The sequence below is a fragment of the Dermacentor silvarum genome, chromosome 8 (assembly GCF_013339745.2).
Source record: "Dermacentor silvarum isolate Dsil-2018 chromosome 8, BIME_Dsil_1.4, whole genome shotgun sequence".
NCBI lineage: Eukaryota > Metazoa > Arthropoda > Arachnida > Ixodida > Ixodidae > Dermacentor > Dermacentor silvarum.
In genome coordinates this window covers 31,910,004-31,932,119 of record NC_051161.1, presented here as the reverse complement: position 1 = coordinate 31,932,119, position 22,116 = coordinate 31,910,004, and the positions used below count along the sequence as shown (strand labels likewise).

The following is a 22,116-nucleotide window of genomic DNA, read 5'->3' as shown; positions in this document are numbered from 1 at the left end:
TCTGTGTTCGATAAAAAAGAATTCAGTTGTGAGTGAAGCGCTCTCCTCTCTGCTTTTCTGTAACCTTTCGTCTGTGTAACGGTGCGCTTCAAGGTCTACTAAACATGGGCGAATAATTGTCAACTGCCTCTCGCGTCGTACTACTTCTCTTGTGTACACCTATCCTAACCATTATTACTTCGATAAACATCAGATACGATGTGTACCTCATATTTCTTCATTATGTCCTTCAATGTGCTATCGTAGCGAAGCAGTTCAGCAGAAATACGCTCACGTCGCGGGTGCATTCTGGCACTCCACGGCTTTTAGGGTGATACAGCTCATCGTCCTCGGGACATCACTCCGTCGATGTCTCACTGCTTGCATTAGCATGAACTGCTGTCATCATTTTGGCATTACTTGTGAACGGTGTGGTGCATAAACGTAAACGCTGCACGACATTGAAGTTGTGACTTGTGCAGTGCACAAACATAAACATGGCACAGTGTGGCGTTGCATATGATGACAACGAGGACACTAGTATACGCATCGCATTTAGTTTTATAGAATTTATTAAATTCCTTGCGGAAGCTTCGCCGTACATAGATTATCCAACATGTGTGCTGGATCTGCATAACCTTTATTTATACCGGCCATTTCTTCCGAATTTTCCGTAAAGTTTACGAATTCGGGTTAATTCCACGATTTTACACGTTTCGTCAAGCTTACCAAAAATAAATTTTGTTCACGAAAACGTTTCGCTCGTCTGTCTCTAAACGTACCTTTGGATGTCTTCTGATTGCGAAAGTACCCCAGAGGTTACCTGCTTCGAGCATAGTTATTCGGACAAGTTTCTGGAGCAGGCGAAATCGGCGGCAGCAGCATCGCTCAACAAGTCACTGTAATTGTGAAAACGGCGAGTTGCTTGTCAGTATGTGCTGTTCCATGTTTGCTTCGGCTTGCGTCCTACGCCTAAAGGTAAATTGTCCTTAATAACCTGCGTATGTATCCTTCAACTTAGGCCTGTGCTCAGGGCAAGCTTATAAAAATGAAAGCGTTATGCCCTGCCATTTCCCCTTCCAATGCGCGGGATCTTTACGAATTTAAATGCTCACAGGTTAACGGGTATGTTGCTTAAGCGCTACGTAGTACATTTCACACCCCAGATCCTTAAGCCGGCTATTATAGACACCGTAAAGCGGGGTGTTCCTAATTCACTTTGACCAACGTTGCACTTAGGGCTCTTTAAGATGTATCCAAAGCTCAGTACACGAGTGTTTAGCATTATGCCCCCATCGGGATGTGGCCGAAGCGGCGATAGGGACCGAATCTGCAACATCATGCTGCGCAGGAGAATGCCACAGCCACCGTGGCATGCCCTTTTTGAATTCGACGAAACAACTCCGGAAAACGTAAACTTTTATTTTGTAAAACACTGTTGCGTGAATTGCCACCTTTTCGCAGCTTTCGTATCGGCGGCTGATATAATGCGTTTTTACACCACCCTGTCCTTCACGGCGTGAAGCGCGTACGTCAAGCTCGTGCAGTCCACCCAGCTCCAGGCGCGAGTGAGCGGATTGTACATGGTGCCGTGGACGAGCCGGACGTAGCAGCCACCTGCGGGTACAGGCGAAAAGAACGTGTGTTAAATGGTCGCGGCGAACAAGAATGAATGCGCTAGTTCGTTATCCTTTCTTTTAATTATAAAATCTTTCCCTTCTGAATTTATTTTTCAGCCAGATATGACTGGTTTCTTGTACGCAGCGCCTATCCAGTACGTTCCTTCTTTATACATGACCTTTCGCTCTGCCCTTTTCTTCACCAGTAATACTTCCTGCATAGTTTTTCACATTCCTCAATCATTTTTTAAGCAGTCTTTCTAACCTCCTGCCGCCATTGTTTCCATGCACTGTCTTAAAATCAAGCTGGTGGGGCTTTTATTGAAAGGGCCGTCGCCACCTGTCGAGAAAGCGGTGCACTAACGGCATCCACGCGTGGATTCCGAGGTGCATGGTCCTATCTGGGATGCCATGATCCGAGCATCGCATAAGAGATCAGGCGGCACGATACAACAAAGTAATGGTGCGGAAATCAAGCAGTATAACACTGCAGTGAACAGTTTAAATTCATTTTTAAAGATAAATGCCACGATCGTCCTGCACCATCTGCGCATGCGTGAGGTGCGCGGGCGCGAGCTGTCGCGCGCCCGCTCGCGTACTTGTATTTCGACCTCTATGCGCCCATTCCTGCGGCGAGCGTCGGCTTAACCGAACGAACGAGCACAGCGAAGGATGAAATAGCGAACGCGGAGGAGGAGGGTATGGCGAAAGCGTGATAAGAAAAGCGTAGTGCGGCGACGATGGCTACGAGATGGCGCCAGAGTAGCGCGCGTCGTCTGGGAAGTCTGTCGCCGGAGGCTGCTGTGAATCGTGCCCACGCGTCACCCACGCGCTGCCTCTCGCGATCTCCAGATTTGCGAGGCAGTCGCGCCACACTTCGCCCCGTTTGCAACGTGCCGCACGAGACCGATTGTCGCGCCAGCCAATATATCGCAAAATGAAAACACGTATAGAACTGCGCTCAAATTTCGCATTAGGGAGCGTCGTAATCGTCGGTAAATATTTCTGCTTACATGTTGTTCCCTTAGTCCCTTTTTAGCCTCGAGTGAGCAGGCCAGCACATCGCTTCACAACTGTTATAAGCGATAGGGCAAATACAATAAGCAACAAAGTTCCCTAACCAATTATTCGGATGTATAAAACATAATCTCCCACATTTGCAGTTCGAATTTGGCAAACTGTATTCCAAGCTCCCCCCAGTCCCAATGTCACCGCTCTTTGGCCTGACATGTCGGCGACTGCTAATACTGAACTATCATGCTCTGTCCAACATTTCTAGATCCAATGTAACATATGCTTCGTTGAGTGAATAAGTAAGAGGGAAAGTTCAAGGATAATACAAAAATAATACAGTAGAAGTGTCTGGAATTACCACTGAGATGGCAGCGCATGTAGCAAGAAGGTAATGTCCAAGGAAGACGAATTATGCCATGTGTCTGTCAAGCAAAAAATGGAATGGAACCTTACTTGATTCTAGGGCTTCCTCCATCTGCTCTGGTGGCACAAACATGTTCCAATCATGGAGACCAGGTGGCACAATACGAAATACGTATTCAGCAGCAATCTTGGCTATTAAATATGATGGGACTGTACGGTTGATGGTTGTGAAGAAGAGGGAGCCGCCATCCTGCCATCAGAATAAACTATGATCATCTCTCCTTTTTAGACAAGCATGGTGCAAAGAAACACTTATTCGGTGCTTTCATAGACTATTATTATAACATTTCACTGCATTTTACTTAAGTGCAACAGTGCTATATCTTTCCCATATAAAGTTTTGTGGCCGTATTACATTAGAAAAAAAAATCCTTTATTAACTTTGTTGGTTAACGTATGGCAGCACAACAGAACTACATATGATGAAAACAAGCGAGATACATTCTCTGTCAAGAGAAAGAGAGAAAAAACATTTATCGAGCTCAAATGACGGCGCCTTCTCAGACGACGGACGGGGTGGTTCCCTGGTTTCGGGACCCATATACGGCCAGCAGCTCCTGGCCCCTAGCCGCCAGCGCAAGCTGGATCGACAGGGCGGGGCTGGACCGTAAGGGTTCCCATCGCTCATGGGGTGGGGTAGTGGGGGACGGAGGGGGGATGGGGGTATAGGGGATTTGAGTGACGTGCACTGCATCAGGATGTGTGCGAGGGTGCCTGTGTTATTTTTGCAAAATGGACAAATGTCCTCTTCGGTTTCTGGGTAGAATTTATTCATCAGGGTATGGTGGGTAAGCGAACCCGCCTGAATGCGCCTGATTGTTTGTTGTTCCCTGCTCAGGGTGCGGTGCGGCCCGGGGAAGGTGCGCCGATCCTCCCTATACTCGGAGGTAATCTCTCTGTACGTGAGCACCGGGTTGGTGGTGTCGGCGTCCTGCCCTGCCCGGAGGGTCATCGCTCGGGCATGGTAATCGGCTATGACGTTGCCGGCTACCGCTGTGTGGGCAGGCACCCATACGAGCTCTACGGCTCGCTCTGGTGCCCTTTTTTTCGTTAATATCGCGGCTGCCTCTGAGGAGATCACCCCTTTCCTGTAGCCGCCGTAAGCTCTTTTGGAGTCGGTAACCACTACCCTGGCACCCGGTTGGACGAGCGCCAGGGCTATGGCCACTTCCTCTGCTGTCGCTGACTCTCTGGTGTTGACTGCAGCGCTGTTTATCAACCGTTCCCCGTCGGTTACCACCACCGCTGCTTTGCTGCTGCCCTTGAGGAGGGACGCATCCACGTATAAGACTCCCTCCCACCGCTGCATTTTGGAGTTAATCGCCTGAGCTCTGGCTTCTCTCCTGCCATCATTTTTCTCCGGCGTCATGTTTCGGGGTAAGGGCTTGGTGGTGATTGCCGTCATCTATTCAGTTGGGATGTACCTATTGATTGTTGCTCTCTCCTTGCGCCGCCCTATCTTATCCAGCACCGCGCGGCCATGATTTGTCTGGCTCAGGCGGAGTCGCTGGTTAGACAGGTGGGCTTCTATGAGTTCGTCGACTGTGTTGTGTGCCCCCATGGCTTGAAGGCGCTGGGTCGACGAATAGATGGGTAGGCCGAGGGCTTGCTTGGTAGCCTTTCTGATGATGGTATCGAGTGTATTCTTTTGAGTCCTGTCTAGATTGAGATACGGGGCCAAATATGTTATCCTGGATGTTATGAATGCCTGTATTAGTCTGAGGGCGTCGTCTTCCTTGAGTCCTCTGTTTCTAGTTGAAACCCTTCTCAGCACGGCTAAGATCTTCGCGATGGTCTTCATCTTGGCGATGGCGGCGTGTGCTTTGCCATTGTCTTGTATTAAGAGTCCGAGAATTCTACATGTGTCCGTCGGCTTGACTGTGGTGCCGTCAATTTGGATGCAGAAGACTGGTGGGGGCTGCTTGTGGGGCTTTCCTGGTTGGATTACGAGGAGTTCTGACTTCTGCGGCGCGCAGCTGAGTCCACAGGTCTTCGCGTACTCGTGCACCGTGAGTGCTGCCGCTTGGAGTGTCTCCTCCATCCAGCCGTCGGAGCCCGCTTGCTCCGTCCATATTGTAACATCGTCCGCGTAGAACGCGTGTCCGATTCCTTCGATTTGGTCTAGCAATCGTGGCAGTGGCAGTAAGGCCAGATTAAACAGGAGTGGTGATAACACTGCTCCCTGTGGGGTGCCCCGCTCCCCCAATTCAATGGGCTCTGATCGCTCTTCACCCATTGAGATTCATACCTTGCGGGAGGACAGAATAGTCTTTGACATATCCGAAAGTGCGCCTCCCGCACCTCGTCTCATTGAGGTTGGTGAGCATTCTTTGTCAAAGCTCAGTCAACATATCCTTTGTTTGCGTACAGTTAATGGACTACCAAAACGTTGGTCTGGCAAGAGTCCAAATTTTTTCACGGGCCAAAGCAGAACCATTGAGTTGGGCACATATGGCGAAAAATACAGATCATTCTAATTATTCCCAAAAGTAATAATAGTATATCACATTGAAACCACAGCTGGAGAAGCCAACCTGGAGATCATATGCTGCACACAATTATTGCCAGATGTTCAAAGCAATACGCAAGAGCTAGATAATAAAATAAGAGGGTGTATTAGCAATTACCTTACGGTCAATCAGTTTTCGAGTAAATTTTAGTCTTCCAAATAATAAACAAAATAAAGAAATCTGTCAAAATACGCGCGTGCGTGCCTGTATGTATGTATGTATGTATGTATGTGTGTGTGTGTGTGTGTGTGTGTGTGTGTGTGTGTGTGTGTGTGCGTGTGTGTGTGTGTGTGTGTGTGTGTGTGTGCACACACACACACACACACACACACGAGCGAGAGAGACAGCAAGAGAGAGAGAGACAGCAGCAAGACGACGATCGTAGGACGGCGACGGCAAGATTTATACTCCGGCTGTTCGACGCGAGTTTACGACATGCCGATTGTTTGGTTCTACATAGGTACAAGACGTGCGTAAGTGAGAGAAACGCGGACTGAGATGTCACGTGCGACTAAGTGTTATACAATCCCACGTACCTATGTCCGCGTCATGTGGTATATGATAAAACGACGATGGCATTTTGTACTCCGGTGAAGAAACGTTAAAACCTGCTCAACCTGGGCCGATCATGAAGGTAGTATAATATTGCACAACTTCTACGCACTCACAGCGTAGGTACTGCGCGCAGCCACAATGTCATCGCACTTCATAATACGGAACATTCCTGCAACGCCGCCACCAGAAATTCGCCTGGAGTGTCCATATAATTGCCATCACAGTACAGAAATTACGGCAGAACTCATCTAACGACGACTGTCAACGGTAATGCGAATAGCTATCAGGCAATGTAGCGACAGACCATATTCCTGAAGTGACATTTATTTAACACGTGTAGTGGTATAATTCTGAGACTTTCGTTGCTTCGGCTATGTGCCACATAGATCCAATATAATCCCACTTTGCTATGGCACTCGCTTGACAAAATCACCCATGAGCATGGTTCCATGACGGCTTCTGTATGACGCCGAATCAGTGACGATGAAATGACGAAGGAATGATATCGATGGGACGACAAAAGCGGTATAACGACAACGGCATGACGACAAGAGATGTCGATTCTTAAATGATGACGATGGTGCGACGACAACAGCGCGACATCGACGACGTGACGACAATGGGATGACGATGACATGACAACGGCATGAGGTCAATGGGATGATGACGAGTGTATGATGAGAATGGCGTAACGATGAATGGCATAACAAGAGTCGGATGACGAAGCTGGAGTGACGACGATGGCATGACCACGACGGCAATACGATGACGGTCTGACAAGGGCGACATAATCACTATATTGAATGACGACAGTATGATTACGATAGAATGACAAAGAATGACGTCGGTGGAACGATGACTGCACGACGAGAATGGGATGACGTTACTGAGGTGATGACATTGTCGAAAGGACAGCGCAATGACGACTGTGTGAGGACGGCAAGAGTCGGATGACAAGGCTGGAATGACGATGCAACGACCACGATGGCATCACGAGCACGAGCCCATACCTATAGTGGCCCAAGCTATACTAGACAACTTGGGCCATCTGAGTGCGGGGTAGAAGGCGTGACGACGACTGCATTACGAGAGTAAGATTGCGAAGCTGGAATGACGACGATGGAACGCCGACGACGGCATCACGACCAGGAGCACATACTTAGTGGCCCAAGCAAGTAGACAACTTGGGTCACTGGGTCGGCGTAAGAGGATGGATAGATAGATAGATGGTTAGATAGATACATAGATAGATAGATGCTCAAAACCGCTGAAGTAGCCAAATAATGCTATATGCAAAAAAAAAAAAAAAAAAAAAAACGTCGCAGTCTTACCCGAAAAGTAGGCAAAGAATTCACCTCCATATGCAGGTAGTAGGCTATTACACTAAGGAGGAAAGTTTGCAGTGTTATGGCCACGGTGTATACGATATATACTCTTTAGGTGAGGACACTCGCCAGACTCGATCGACCAGATAAAGTAGCAAAGGCGCGCGCCGATCGGCCCGGTGACGGCAGCGGATACCTATCGGCAGTACGACGCAACTTCAACACAGAAAGCTTTTTATTGGTTTAATCTCCCGTTGTTATAGCAACCGGCGGTTCGCGGGAAATCCGAAATGATTGAGTGACGCACGAAAGTAGATCACCGGGGAGAGGGCATGCGCGCGTTCCTTGTCGGCGCACGCTCTCGCCTGCGTTCTAACTGAAGTTGCGTCGTTCCGCCGATAGGTATCCGCTGCCGTCACCACCCCGATAGACGCGCGCCATTCCTACTTTATCTGGTCGATCGCAGTCTAGCAAGCAAGCCGAGAAGTGTCCCCACCTAAAGAGTATATATATATATATATATATATATATATATATATATATATCTTACGCCGTGGTTATGGCCGGTATAAATTGTTAAAACATGTTCGCTTACTAACTAAACCAGCATGGTGCGTGTCACGCGCCCAGACAAACACACAGTCACTGGATGACCGCGAACACTCCCGGTGATAACGCTGGCGTGATAAGGAGTGCCGGCAGTAACGAGCACGCGTGCTGTGCTGCCGTTTCTTTCACCATTTCAAGTGCACCGCGCCTCAAAAACTCAGCAGGTCGCGTGACCTCCAACACTGGGCGCGCGGGAAGACAGCGCGCTTCAAGCCACCAGGAGAAAGCGTGGCAGAACAAACCGGGTGGAGACGGAAAACGAAAGTCGTGACGCCGTCGATGCTTAGTCGACGAGCTTCCTTCTAACAATGAACTACAACAAGGGAAGGGGAGACCGATACGCCTCTACGCACCACGCCGAAACATTGCTATTTAAATTAACACCGCCCTCAGTAAAGCGCCGCCTCGGGATATCGCGCCGCCCGTAAAGTTGCGCAAAAAGGAAAACTGATGACACAAACAACTGAGGTTAAAACCGCTATCACCTTCGAATTTTTCAAGCGGCTCAGGAGCAACGAAAACTTACAGCACAAACGGCGCACAGCGACCGGCGCTGGCGACAGGACAAGCTTACCCTAGTCACCGGAAAAAGGTCGCAGTTTCGCCCGAAAGGCGAAGCATCGATTGCGATAGCAAGTTAGTAGACAGCTATACGAGGTAAGGGTAGTAGTCTTATCGGCCGTGTAAACTTGTTAAAATTCGCTTACTAACTAAATTAACAAGCATGGTGTCACCTACGCACAAGCAAACATGAACATAATTCACTCGATGACCGCGGAAACTTGCTGTCAAAACGCTGGAGTGAGGAAGCGCGGTGGCAGCAGCGAGCGAATTGACCGTGCTGCGTCTCGCTTCAACGCGAAGCGGAGAAAACACAGTGCACACGAAACGATCAGCACTCGGCGTAATCACCGCAGATCGCTTTGAAGATGGGGCTCGCGCTGCCGCGCCATAAGCAGCAGCCCGCCGGAGAACGCCCCCCCCCCCCCCCCCTCTCCCTCCACGGTGCCTTGCGCGCGACGGAAGACACGGAAGACGGCGCGTTTCCTCCCTACTTTCCTCCGTCGCGCGCGCGTGATTGAGCCGCAATTGTCGGCTCACCCTCGCAAGCTTCACTCGCACAGACTGTGCGAGTGAAGCGCACCCCCCCCCCCCCCCCCCCCCCCCGCGCCAACAGACGAAGAGCATTTGTGCACGGCCGCTCGATCAAAAACGCACACAAGGCGCGTCGTGATGGAGCGACCGCCCCGCGGAGAGATAGCGTTCTACGCGAGAGAGAGAGATTGTGGTTGTAAAAAGGAAGAGGTGCCCGCGGCTACGAGATGCGCGCTTGGGAAAGAGGAGTGCGGCCCGTGCACGGATAATTTCCGATGAGGTGCGCCTTTGGGAAATAGGGGTGTGGCCCATGCACGGATAATTCCCGACGAGGTGCGCGCTTGGGCAAGAGGGGTGCGGCCCGTGCACGGATAATTTCCGATGAGGTGCGCCCTTTGGAAATAGGGGTGTGGCCCATGCACGGATAATTCCCGACGAGGTGCGCGCTTGGGAAAGAGGGGTGCGGCCCGTGCACGGATAATTTCCGATGAGGTGCGCCCTTGGGAAATAGGGGTGTGGCCCATGCACGGATAATTCCCGACGAGGTGCGCGCTTGAGAAATAGGGGTGCGGCCCATGCAAGGATAATTTCCGACGAGGTACGCACTAATAGGGGTGCGGCTCATGCAAGGATAACTTCCGACGATGTGCGCGCTTGGGAAAGGGGTGCGACCCATGCACAAATAATTTCCGGCGAGGTGCGCGCTTGGGAAATAGGGGTGCGCCCACGCATGGATAATTTCCAAAATTTCATTTTCTGAAATATCTAGTCCCAAATTTAGGGGTGCGGCCCTTACGTGGGTGCGGCCGTCACACAATAGGTGGTATTTAGACGTAACGAAATTTCGATGTTGCAAGTCAAACTATATACATATATATTTTCGAATTCTTTGTATCGAGGTTTAACTCGATATCTGACACCTTAAAGTGCTACTGATTTTGTTTTTAGTAAATTGTACAAGGACATAAGAACTCTGGATTGTTACAGACTAATCATATGACACCATTGATGTTATTATCCCCATAAAAAGGAGAAGTATGATTTGTAAGGTGGGCCAGAAAACACATTACTGTTCTGTGCACAATAATAAATGTAAGGCCACAGCAGAGTTCTCAGCTTGGAGAAAGTTCTCAAGTGCATGCCATATTGACTTTTTTAGCTTCGAAGTCAGGTTCTTGGCCTATGTTTGTGACCATACAAGATTCCATAAGAACGATTGGTAGAATTTAATGCTATAACTACCAGTGGGCAATAAGAGATGCAATTTATATTGTCTTCTTCTTCTTTCTGGGGTTTAACGTGCCAAAACCAGTTCTGATTATGAGGCACACCGTAGTGGAGAGCTCCGGAATTGTGAACAAAGAAGGTCCACATGTTGCAATCTAACATAGAGGGGCAAACCAGCTTTTCTAACCACCCTAAATTCTGACACCAGTCAATATTTAACTATTGCTAATTTTAATTTGCTTGCGAATTAGATGAACATGCAGGTACTTTGTTCAATCATGAGCTCGAATGTTTCAGTGAATGCACACCGAAATGAAGGGTTGTTGCTTTCAAACTTCCCTCTGTTCTATTTAAATCTAGAGTTAACCAATACCATTTAACTTCAGTTAAGCTGACGTTGGTCAATTTTAGTTTTTCTTTAATATCATTGAAATGCTCTGAAACGTGCCAATGTCTATTCTACAAAGGTTATTTTAACCATGGGACACTAAATGTCTGACAACCCAAACTAGGTTGAATGGAGAAGTGCAGAATGAAGAATGGAAGTGTTAATCTGGTAGCACATGACCAGTTTTCTGCAACACATTTATTGCGAGGCCATAAACCACTGCACAGGCTGACTGACGTGTGTGAGTGGTTCATGATACCCATGTGAAGATCTCCAATTTCCTAACTGCCCTCCCCCTTCATGGAGTTGCACTGCGCTTGACAAACATTTTGAAGTGGTTGCATTAAAAGGAGATGTAATTAATGATTTGTCACGAGATCAAGAAATTGAAGCTTTATGCTCTAACTATGGAGTTCTTGGCTGCCAAAAACGTTAAAAAAAGTGACACAGGACTTTTCTGTGAGCGCTCATTTAGTGCAGAAAGGTGCGAAATGAATGTTGTGCAAACTTCATTGATGCCACCCGACTGGTGGAGCTTGCAAGTGACAGTGGATACGTGTGATTATGGTTAAAGTGCAAATAACATTTTGCCTTGCAGAATGCTGATAATGCTGATCAGACTTTGCAAAGCATACTTGTCTTGCAAAATCATTCACAAGCAACTGCTTGTGAGCTCATGTAAAACAAACATGAGTCATTTTCTGTGAATAGATGTTTAACTCAATAGCTTACTGTGCACAAATATACTGAACCAATTTTTCATGTTCCACAGAAATAAAACTATTGGAAGCCAAGCAAGTTTGATATACTTTTTTGTTTTTCCCTTACAGGATAGTCAACTTCAGTGGCTGGCTTACATTCAGAGCCGAGTTATATATATATATTGAAACAGGGTCGTTTATATATATATACACATATAAAAACGACCCTGTTTCAAAATAGCAACCGGCATGAAACCATATTTCTTCCCTATTGGGAAGAAACAAAGTAAGTAGGTATAACCTCTTACACGTCATTATTTTAAATTGTGATGTGCCATTGTGATATAAACAGATGCTTATTATCGTCTAGCCCCAAAGCTAAGCGTCTGAGAGAGAATTACACTTGTATCATTGGCTTTACAGAAAGATGAAAACACTATCTAGATTGTTTGTTACTGTTTACATATCATTCTAGCCTGGCAGTTGCCATCTTACCTCCGTCAGCTCAACACAGGACTTGATGAAGCTTGAGTAATTCTGAACATGTTCAACAACTTCGCTGGCTACAACTGCATCATATTTTACGCCACGTTGTAGCAGAGTGCCAATTTCAGTTGCCTCGTAAGAGATGTTGTTCTTAATTTCAGGATCTCTGTCTGCATGTGTTCTCGCAACATCAATGCTTCCAGGTGTAGGATCAATTCCAGTCACTGTAGCACCTAGCCTGGCAAGTGGCTGTAAGGGAGAAGAAAAAAAAGGGAGTGTTTCAGTGTGCTTGCCCCATATAATGCAACACATAGCAGCCGTCATGCTTAAAATATGTACACAATACAGAGGTTGAAGCGCCGCCCCGCATATCTGATATGCGCGCTTCGCATCACACATTTTAAGTATCACGATCGCAAGTAATTCACTGACATTTCCAGTTTTTCCATACCTCAGAAAGCAAGCCACCACCACATCCAACATCGAGGATTTTCAGTCCCAGCAGCGGTTTTGTTCTCGACGTAGCAGGCGACGTCACAGCCGACCTTCCAGTTTGCAAGAGACCATCTCTAATCAAAGGGATGCGCAATGCATTCATTCTCGCCAAAGCAGAGAATTCGCCTTCCGGGTCCCACCACTGATGCACAAGTGCGTCGAATTTACTGCGGTTTTCTTCAAAGACCGTAGATTGGCGTGACCCTGTAGAACTTGCTGTTGCAGTACATCTGAGCCTGAAAATACTGAGAAATTTGAGCATCGGTCGGCAAATATCGAGTTTTGTATAAGTGCATCATGTTTATGTTTACCTTGTTAGCGTCAAGTTCCTACTTGAGCAGCCGGACGTCAATGCTATCCCAAGTCGGGCCCACATGACGACCGCGAGTCAAGTTGGGGAAACAATGCTCGAGTTTATTATTTTAGTGTGGAAGAATTAAACACTGGCACCTTCGATACAGACGACCAAGTTCGATATCACATCACAGTAGCCTGTGCAGCGGAAGTGAAACTAGAACCCCTAGAACACATTGGATAAGCAGTGTTGCTTATCGTAAAACCACAGAACACCTACAACCACAACCTACACAATCAACTACAGAAAAGTAGAACTGAAAGAAGTGCCTGCATAAAGTATAACAGTTGCCAACAGCAGTTTGATGCTGGGAATTCTTTGGTTGTGTGTGTGTTATTTATTTTTAAAGATAATAGTACATTAAACAAAATAAGAACAAAAGCTTGGTAGCGCAACCCATTACTCCATTTCAAAGAAAACGCTGATAGCATCCTTCCATTTAGCCACTATAGTAGTGGTGTGGTACATCTAGGCGTTCTGGGCGCGTCGTTGAATGATGATGATAGCTAATGATAATGAGCTTGTGACAGCTCGTGAGTCGCGAGCTTGTTTTGTGGAGCCGCCGTGAAAGGCAAATTTGATGTAAACATTTCCAGTTTTCTATCGATTGCGGTCAAGTGTAAGTTAAACCTTGATTCTATTCACTTTGCTATGTTGCTCAATGTGCTGGAAGGTGTGGCAATGAACATTAATGACACGACTGTGGAGTTCTGTGCGCGGTCTGTGGCACTTGCTACTTTGAGATGACCACTGCCGTCGCATTATTCAGTTGTTCATTGTCATTACCATTCTCGAGTAAGCGTAAGAACAGGTAAATAAGAATACTGCTTGGGCGGCCGAATTTCCTTGACCCTCGTTGGCGCGATGTACGTGATAATTTTTTGCCCGTCAAAGTAACTTACGGCGTGTACTTTGCAAGTTTATATTTTGCCGTCATTGGTACGGCTTTATTTCTTTTCCGCAGATGGCGGAAGATCGAGAAGTCTTACGAGAAGTTTGGGACGGGCGGCTGCCGGTGTGCTTCAAGCTTGCAGAGGAAGAAGTATACACGATGCAGCAGCCTGAAGCTTATTACGTGAGTACAAGTTTCAGTATTGGTAGTCGTTGCGTAAGAAACTTGAATCTGTAAATGGTTTGCTGAGTGTAGTTCTTGGTTTCTGTTCACAGCTAATGATTTCGAGGATAAGCTACTTTCCTCTAGTGGTTGACAAGGTTCATAAGCACTTCTCCAGGCACGTTGATGAGCGTTACCATGGAAATGAAATGTGGCTTGAATACAATGGTCTACCTTTGAAATGGTGAGTTCTTCATATCGGATGTCGATATTGCGTATTAGAACGTGGCGTCCACACATTCTCACCTATTTTATTTTCCTTTCCTTGCAGGCATTTGCCAATTGGTGTACATTATGATTGTAATGCTAGTGATTCCATTTTACCATGGAACATTACAGTTCACTTCCAGGTATATTTCTCTTGGTGCTTGTGATCCTTTCGCAAATTTTTGATGAATTTAGCATGCAACTACGACTTTTGCGCCAGAGTAACCTTTTCTTAATGTCCTGTATTTTTATATTGCTTAGAATTTCCCAGAGAAGCAAATCCTTCATTGCGGAAGTCGAGCTGTGGTGGAATCGCACTTCATGTCTGCCATCAAAGAAGCAGACATGCTAAAGCATCGCAGCCAAGTGGTTAGTACTATGCAGAAGAAAGACCACAATCAGCTTTGGGTTGGATTACTTAACTCAAAGTTTGACCAGTTCTGGGCAATCAACAAGAAATTCATGGAACGCATTGGGGGAGAGTGCTTCAAGCACATACCTTTTCGTCTGTATATGGTAAGTGCATGCAACTGTAAGCTGAATCTGTAGCCAATTGTTTCTTCGTTGTGTTATTTAATTGACTATTTATTGGCCCTAAGTGGACTTATTGCGAGAAAAATATGTGGGGAAGATATTACTAAGATTGGATGATAGGTCAAGTGGAAGAAATTTGTGAGAAACACAGCGATCCTGCATACAACTGGGAAATAACTAATAGAATCTTTAATGGTCTTTCATGTTGTCATGTTAATAAGCATTTGCTTTTAATATGCTAATATGTCATGAACAGAATCCCAATATTTGATCGGTTGGAATCATCCTAGTGTTCAGCTGCGGAGATTCGTTGCTACAACTCACAAACAAGTTTTGTTTCTGTTGTAGGCACTAGCAATATTTGAAATTTGTGAGCTGGTGTCAGCCATGTGTTTGTTTGTGTTGTGTTTTGTATATCAAGGAAACAAGCAAAAATGCACACATCTTATGTGTTCACGATGAGAGTGCCATCAAGTGTTAACCATAACAGACCCTTTATGACAAGCTGTAATATCCCAAACCATTGCTATCTTTCCATGCCAACCTCATAATTCATCAAATAAAATAGGAATGGTGGGTTACGAAGAGGGAGAATTTCATCGAAACTGGAAAAATTTGTGAACTGGGTATGGAGAAAATGCCAAATTTATTCTTTATGGTAAACATTTGCCAGCAGTGCCTGAGCTAGCCTTTATTTCATATTGTAGCCAAAAAATTAGACATAACTACTTGAAGCAATACGAGTGTGTTAGTGTCGTCACTGCGACCACATTTTCAGGCATAGCAGCCATGATGCCACCACCAGGGTTCATACACCTACTTCAATCCTAGAAAACCCTTGAATTTGGAAAAAGAGATTCAAGGGCCCTTAAAACTCCGCAAATAAATGTGCTCTTTGAATTCCTTGAAAACTGACCTTGGGGGCGACTATTGAGCACCCAGAATAACAAACTCCGCAGAGGGGCTATGCCATGGGCAAGTCTATCAAGAAGCAATCTTAGATATTTTTTAGTGCCGCTAAACGATTGCTGTGTGGCACATCCACAGCCACCAATGACAGGCTTGTTTAAATCACTGTTGCCATTGTGGAGCTAGACAAAGTCAGATCAAGTGACCAAGCCGTGCCACTGTTGTTTTGCTAGTTGGTTCACACCACAGCCATCATGGCTCCATTTCCAAGTTCTAGGCTCTAGAAATGCCAGAAGAAAGTAAGTTTCAGCCATTTGGCTTTAACATGACAAGTATCTTTCGCTGAAGTCGGGCACTATTAACCATTATGCGATTGAAATCTTTGCAATACGTAGGTCAACTTAGAAAAGCAGCCTGAAAAGCTTAAAGTGTATTTCTTGCAGCTAAGAAAAACTAGATTTCGATATTTTTCAGTGTATGTGAACGAATAACATTTGTTTCCCCCTACTTGAATTTCACTTTTCTGCATCCTTAAAATCCTTGAATTATCCTTGGAATTTTGAGTCAAATGTTCTGCACGAACCCTGCACCACTTACTGTGTTGCTTGTTAGCTCAACTCACATGTACATGAGTATCATAGTTTTTGCGAGAAACTTGGATAAGTGAACAACAAGAAAACAGAACATGGGAAACCACGTTTGACCACCATGAGGTGACAATAACACAACCAAGTAATACCTCAGTTGGACAGGATTTATTTAGAGCAAGTGCAGTTTGCCTCACTAAATGCTATTTTGATGACTTGGGCCGGTATTTTGTAGCGATCCCTTTCCGATGCTAATGCCTTTTCGTGCTTTTCACGCTTAGTCAGTGGTCAGAGCGATGGTCCACTCACATTATAAACGGGATCAGCCGGCCGTGAGTGGTGGATGATAAGACCAGTATAGAATAAAGCATAACACATCGCTACAAAACAGCGGCCTTGGTGCTACATGGCAGAATAATTTGTCCTTTGGAATTGGTGGCAGTGACGATTTGGCTGCCATGAAAGGCACCTGTAGTGAATATTTGAATAAGGGTCACTAATGTTGATTTTTTGTTATAAAAGTACACATCCTAAAATGGCATTCCGAAAACCTACTTAGACAGCAGCACCATTGCATACTTGGTAAATTTCTCCAATTGCTGTAAAACATGCAAGAAAAGCGGCAACTGCATGCCAGAAGCAGTAGCAGCTACTAGTCGCCATCAGAAGCACAAGACTAATCTTTGTCGACTGAAACACAGTTGGAAGAATACTTCGACAAGATTAGCACTCCGTTTTTTTTTTTTTTCGTTTCTTTTCTATTTTTCTCTATTGCTTCAACTACTGTAGTGTTGAGGTCGTACACTTTAAGGGAGGGTGAACAAAGTATATTTGATTAAGTTACTCGGCATAACATGTAGTGCTGTGTCAGTGGATTGTAAGGTCTGTGGCATTTTTGTGAGCACAGTTTGTCCGTGCACACTACAAATTTTGTATTCTTAAAAAATGCTGTGTGTAGTGTGCATGCTGTGTGTAGTGACTTGGGCTGCTTTAGTAACATTGAACGCATATTAACAATATTAATTTTTTTTTTATTTCATTAGCCCGATGGCAGTCTTGTCCAAAGGTTAGTCTCACCGGTGGCACCTTCTGGTGACAAGGCAACTCTAGAAACCCTCTTGCAGCAAGTGGCACCTCAGGTTCTTGTCGGTGGTCAGTACCTCCGTTGGGTGTTTAGTATTGCTTAATGCTTGCTGAGAAATGATGTGTGATTTTTACCGAGATCTAGCATTGTGATTAATCAGAAGTGCTAAAAATTTCTGGTGATCCCCTTCAGACACCGTTTAATTCTGCCTGCTGTAAATTTAGCTTTAACATTTTTATTACATTGGCTGCATCATTAAACATACAACAGATCAGGTTAAGAATCTGATCTCAGTGCATCTATGGACTCTGCCGTAGCTTCGAAAAAATACTTCAGAGAAGGAAATGCAGTCAACTAATTCACCTTCAGTGCGTTTGGCAGTCAGTTACTTGAAAATATTGGCTTATGTAAATTGTTACTGTTAAAAGAGAGAGGCAGAGAAAAAGAAGGAAGGACCCACTACATGACTACAATGTCTATGTTCTGACTCTTTCTCTAGTGAATAATATGTGTATTAATTTTGCAACAGAGGTCTAATCAGTAATGTGTTAAGATCAAAAATCTCTTAATGACAATTCAGTCTTATTTTCGGGCACTGCACGTAAGGCAGCGTCTTTCATTAAGTTTCTGTGAAATGGCGTGCACACTGATGCCCGTGGCCTTTAGATGTGACTAATCATTTTTCTAAAATATAATAGCACCATAGGAGAGCCTATTGTGTATCTTATCTTTTCCAAAGGTATCTTTCCCGAGTGACTACAACTGTCAAAAATAGCAGTCATAATTTCAAAGTGCTAACAGTAATAAGTTTTTAATTATCATTCCACATACTTTAATTACTGTCTTTTCAATGTTCAAATACCTTTCAATGATAAAATTCAGATGCTGTACGACCCTGTAGGGCCAGAAGAAGCAAATTTTGCAATCACTGAAAGACAGTTTATGTACATTCTGCGTAAGACAGTCATTTCAAGGCATACAATTCTGTCATTCATAGTATTTTACTTAGAAAAAACATCAAACTGTTGTAGAAGTTCTTAGAAGTTTTATTTGAGCATTGTTTGCTGCAGCTAACACTTAACTGCCTTGTATCCAACATCAGACTGCATTCATGCTGGTGCAGTATCCCAAGGAGCATATAGTGATCATTACTTTTTAATCTGTATGTTAATAATTTGTAAGTATTGATTCTGTCACAAATTTTGTTACACATGCAGATGATCCCAGCCTTTTTCTGACAGAACATGAACCTTCAGAAGATGAAGACATTGTGCTGGTTAAAGTTGACTTATACTAATCATAAATGCCAAAAATAAGAAAACAGGTTTATTTTTATACAGACTAGTAAACAAAAATGTTGTGTTTTTACCGTGATCACTAGTATAGAACTCTTTTGAGTGGTTAAATCAGTTGTTGAAAAGCAGAGATTTTGAACAGAATGAGTGAATGTGTTAATGAAGAAGCCTTCCAAACCAGTTGGAATACTATTATCTAAGTTTAATTTCTACTGACAAATATAATATTGTCAAAACTCTCTCTTTTTACCAACCTGTCGTATGTTTACTTAGTTTGGGGCGTGACTATGAAAACACTGGAAAACTGAACAAAGTACAAAAGTACATGAACACAGCAGCATAATGTTGCAAAAGTGTTGTTAAGCAGCCGCTGTCGTGAGCAACACATTTCTTGCAGAAATATTTACCTTAAACCAAAGCCAAAATATTATTTGCGCTTTTGTATAAATATTGGGGTTGTATTTTGCAACACTCTCTCAGCAATACTTTCACCCTTTTGTGCCAGATATGCCGCACCACTTCATTTCGTAAATGGAAATGGATGATGCCACCAAGCTCTTGCTCCTGCATCCTGGCAACCTAATTTTGCTGTTGGTGGTTTCGGAATGTTTTTAATCTTAATTTTTAATGGGCCAAATGGCAAAAACACTCAAATGAGTACGAGACAGGTGGCTGTTTGACAGAAGTCTGCATTTGTTTCGCATGTCTCGCATCAAGTGGCAAGCTGTGAAACATAGATCTGCATCCTCTGGGGGACATGTGACTGCCCTCAGGTTTTCACATTGAAAGAGACATTTCTCAGAATGATTTTGCCAGGTTTTTTTCTTGTCTGTATTATTTGTTGTGTTGCATCCCTCATTCATAGGCACATGCTTCGTATGAGTGACATGGTGTTGTTGTTTTTTCGTTTTTTCCTCTTCAGATGGAGCCAAACATGTGGTCATCACGCATGGGATACAGGTTCCACTGGACACACCACTTCAGTGGATGAGTGAACACCTCAGTTATCCGGACAATTTCCTGCATTTGTGTGTTATGCCATGCTCATAGTGAACGCTTCAAATGTTCATCAGTGATATTTCACAAATTTTATATCCCGCTAGTCGAGGGTAGCTTGTCTTGTGGATGCAGAGAGGGCTTCTAACGACTAAGATATATCGAGCGCAAATTATTTGAATGGGTACCTCATACATTCTGCTTGATTGTGCCGACAATTTGCACTTATATGTACCTACTGTCATAATTATGAATTGGGCTGTCAAAAAAAGTGATTATTACCTGTCAAGGTGCATGCTTTTTTTGTCCACATTGTGCACTTTTTCCATTTTTAGTTCTCTATTGACATCTTTGACTGGTTGCTCAGAGCACTTTGGCAGTGCTACAATGACTGTACAAAGCAGCAGCAGAGCTTTATTCGAAGACTAAGCCAACTCCGCCATGCACAATCAAGTTAGACTCTCACTGTCAGAGTGTGCATACCCCTACAAAACAACTCAAACGTTACCTTACTCAACATTGTAGTGCCGCAGAAGCATTTTGAAACTAGTTGAATATGTCGTCATACGTTTGTTGATGATGCTTGTTGGACGTTATTTCATGATCATGTTAAGCGAATGACTGCACTGCCATTAAGAAAATTAGATCTAACTGGTTCTTGACGAAATTCACAGTCATGCTTGCTTGGGTGTGGCTCCACTGTTGTGAGATTTTGCCAAAAATGAGTCATTCCCAAGCTTCCTTTTGTTGTTGTGCTACAAGGCCTAGTTATTTTTACTGTGTAGCGTGGCTCCATCATTGTGTGATACATTGCATAAAGCTCTGGACAACGATTTCACGATTGCATTAGTCTGTTACAGCACCATTTGTAGACTTGCAGAGCACAGCTTGTGTTTTTTGAAAAGTGCAACATGAATAATGTGCCACGAAAAGCTTGAAAGCTGTGCTGCTACAGCCAATAATACTTGGTTCCAACGTAGTTGTAAGGTATGCACAACACAGTTTCATTCATGCAGTACCAATCACGCATGTTTTTAAAATGCCAAGAAGGCTTGGCACAAAAAATGTGTATTCCATATGTAGTGGGTACGATTACTCCATTTACAAAGCTGAGTGTGAAACCTTCAGTTACCAACTAGCAGCAATTTTGGGGCCACAAAATTGAAATAGATTTGTACATAATGACTAAAAACGCTTGGTTAAACCATTTGGTAAAAATTTGGTTAACCTTTCAGGACATGAATACAAAACGAGAAGCAAATTTAATAAGCAGCAGCCAGAACAAAGGCCCATATTAAATGTGGGGTTTCGAGGTACATAGTCATATATATGAGTTGGTCTGCCACTTCTTATTCATGGTAGTGTTCAAGCACCCAGAATGTTTTGTTCGATGACGTGTTTGATCTTCTGCTAGGAATGAAAAGTAACTATTTAGTATGAACTAAAGTCAATTTTATATAATTTTAAATAATGCTTGATAGGTTGAGACAATTTGGTCATATGACCTCATATTTGTTTCATGCTCTATTCAAAAATACATTTTAAAGATGTTTCGTGTCATCTATACGTGCTTTTAAAATTTTGTATGTGTTCAGCCTGAAGATTGGAGTGCAATGTCTGTAAGCTGTGTGTGTGTGTGTGTGTACAGGAGTTTTCTTAATTTATTAACTGTCATATATTTAGATGAGAAAAGTTGTTCTTAGTACATATGCTCCTAAATTTATATTGTGGTTGTAAAAATAATAAACAAAAAAGGGCTTGCATGTCTATGCGAGCCATATGATTCACAGCGTTGCTATATTGGCAATTTTGTTGCTAGATTTAGTGATCATTTTGTCCATTTAGTGACAAACTTTTCTGTTTAGCAATTTTATTTAGCAGCGTGACTGAACAACTGACAACATTTTAGTGACTTCGAAGTTAAGAAAGTTTCTTTTCTAATAGCCTTTCAGAACATAGTTTATTAGTCAAAAGCTACGAATAGCAGCTTAAATTGATTGTATGGTGCATCAGCTCAGTGACCGTGATGAAGCAACAGTGTTCTGCAGTTACAGCAGGTCATACATATTGTGCTAAGGGATACAGGCTACCCGTTGTGTTCATCAAACGCATCTATTTTTATGCTTTATTGAACCCATTAGAATGGCTCTTAACGTTGAGAATGCTGTGGTTTCACTGATTACGTTATATTGGTACACATTTGCAAGTGTAGCAGTGAATTAAATTATCGAAAGTTATTGCAACAAATTTTATGGTGGGATTTAGAACGCAACAGGTGATTAATAAGACAGATCAACTGTAGAAAGGCACATATATTGAAGTAGCTGGGCCCATACATGCAAATCTAAAGTATTGCTTCTGTTCTGCACGGCTTTTAGACAAGTCAATACTGCACGGACCTTTCAGGTGGATCAAGAGGTGGCAACGTAGTATTTGTCCTGCATAAAGTTTACATAATTGTCATCGCCGTGTTAACGACATGACGAAGTGTGGGTATTCTCCTTTAGCAAGCACTAAAAACTAAAACATTTGCGGGCATAACGTGGACTATTTGCATTTTTGTGCTAGGAATATCTGGTTATGTGTGTTCTTTTGAATTACGCTGGATT

The 22,116-nt window shown here is 44.1% G+C and overlaps 2 protein-coding genes across 3 annotated transcripts; one reads left to right on the top strand and one right to left on the bottom strand.

Moving 5' to 3' along the window:
* Positions 1-1,381: 1,381 nt before the first annotated feature.
* On the bottom strand, positions 1,382-12,962 carry LOC119460964 (ubiquinone biosynthesis O-methyltransferase, mitochondrial-like). Of its 2 annotated transcripts, none has more exons than XM_049672187.1 (5): positions 12,738-12,962; positions 12,383-12,671; positions 11,941-12,180; positions 3,066-3,225; positions 1,382-1,596 (listed from the first exon to the last, which is right to left on the bottom strand). In XM_049672187.1, exons 1-5 carry the CDS (start codon positions 12,800-12,802, stop codon positions 1,475-1,477), a joined length of 876 nt encoding a protein of 291 aa, XP_049528144.1. In that variant the 5' UTR covers positions 12,803-12,962; the 3' UTR covers positions 1,382-1,474. The 2 variants fall into 2 exon arrangements, with proteins under 2 accessions (XP_049528144.1, XP_037578052.1); XM_037722124.2 differs by having other exon boundaries at positions 12,383-12,662; positions 12,738-12,961.
* A 299-nt stretch (positions 12,963-13,261) lies between these two features.
* LOC119460965 (autophagy protein 5-like) lies at positions 13,262-21,281 on the top strand. The gene is made up of 7 exons (XM_037722126.2): positions 13,262-13,400; positions 13,746-13,856; positions 13,949-14,079; positions 14,167-14,245; positions 14,364-14,618; positions 17,176-17,284; positions 19,434-21,281. The coding sequence occupies exons 2-7, from the start codon at positions 13,746-13,748 to the stop codon at positions 19,559-19,561; spliced, it is 813 nt and encodes a 270-aa protein (XP_037578054.1). The 5' UTR covers positions 13,262-13,400; the 3' UTR covers positions 19,562-21,281.
* Positions 21,282-22,116: the final 835 nt, after the last annotated feature.

Coding starts and splice junctions, on each gene's coding strand:
- LOC119460964 (XM_049672187.1), bottom strand. CDS start 12,802: ATGTGGGCCCGACTTGGGATAGCATTGACGTCCGGCTGCTCAAGTAGG. Junction 12,672..12,737: donor AGGAACTTGACGCTAACAAG/GTAAACATAAAC, acceptor CAAATTTCTCAG/TATTTTCAGGCTCAGATGTA. Junction 3,226..11,940: donor CCTGTGTTGAGCTGACGGAG/GTAAGATGGCAA, acceptor TTCTGATGGCAG/GATGGCGGCTCCCTCTTCTT.
- LOC119460965 (XM_037722126.2), top strand. CDS start 13,746: ATGGCGGAAGATCGAGAAGTCTTACGAGAAGTTTGGGACGGGCGGCTG. Junction 14,080..14,166: donor AATGGTCTACCTTTGAAATG/GTGAGTTCTTCA, acceptor CTTTCCTTGCAG/GCATTTGCCAATTGGTGTAC. Junction 14,619..17,175: donor TACCTTTTCGTCTGTATATG/GTAAGTGCATGC, acceptor TTATTTCATTAG/CCCGATGGCAGTCTTGTCCA.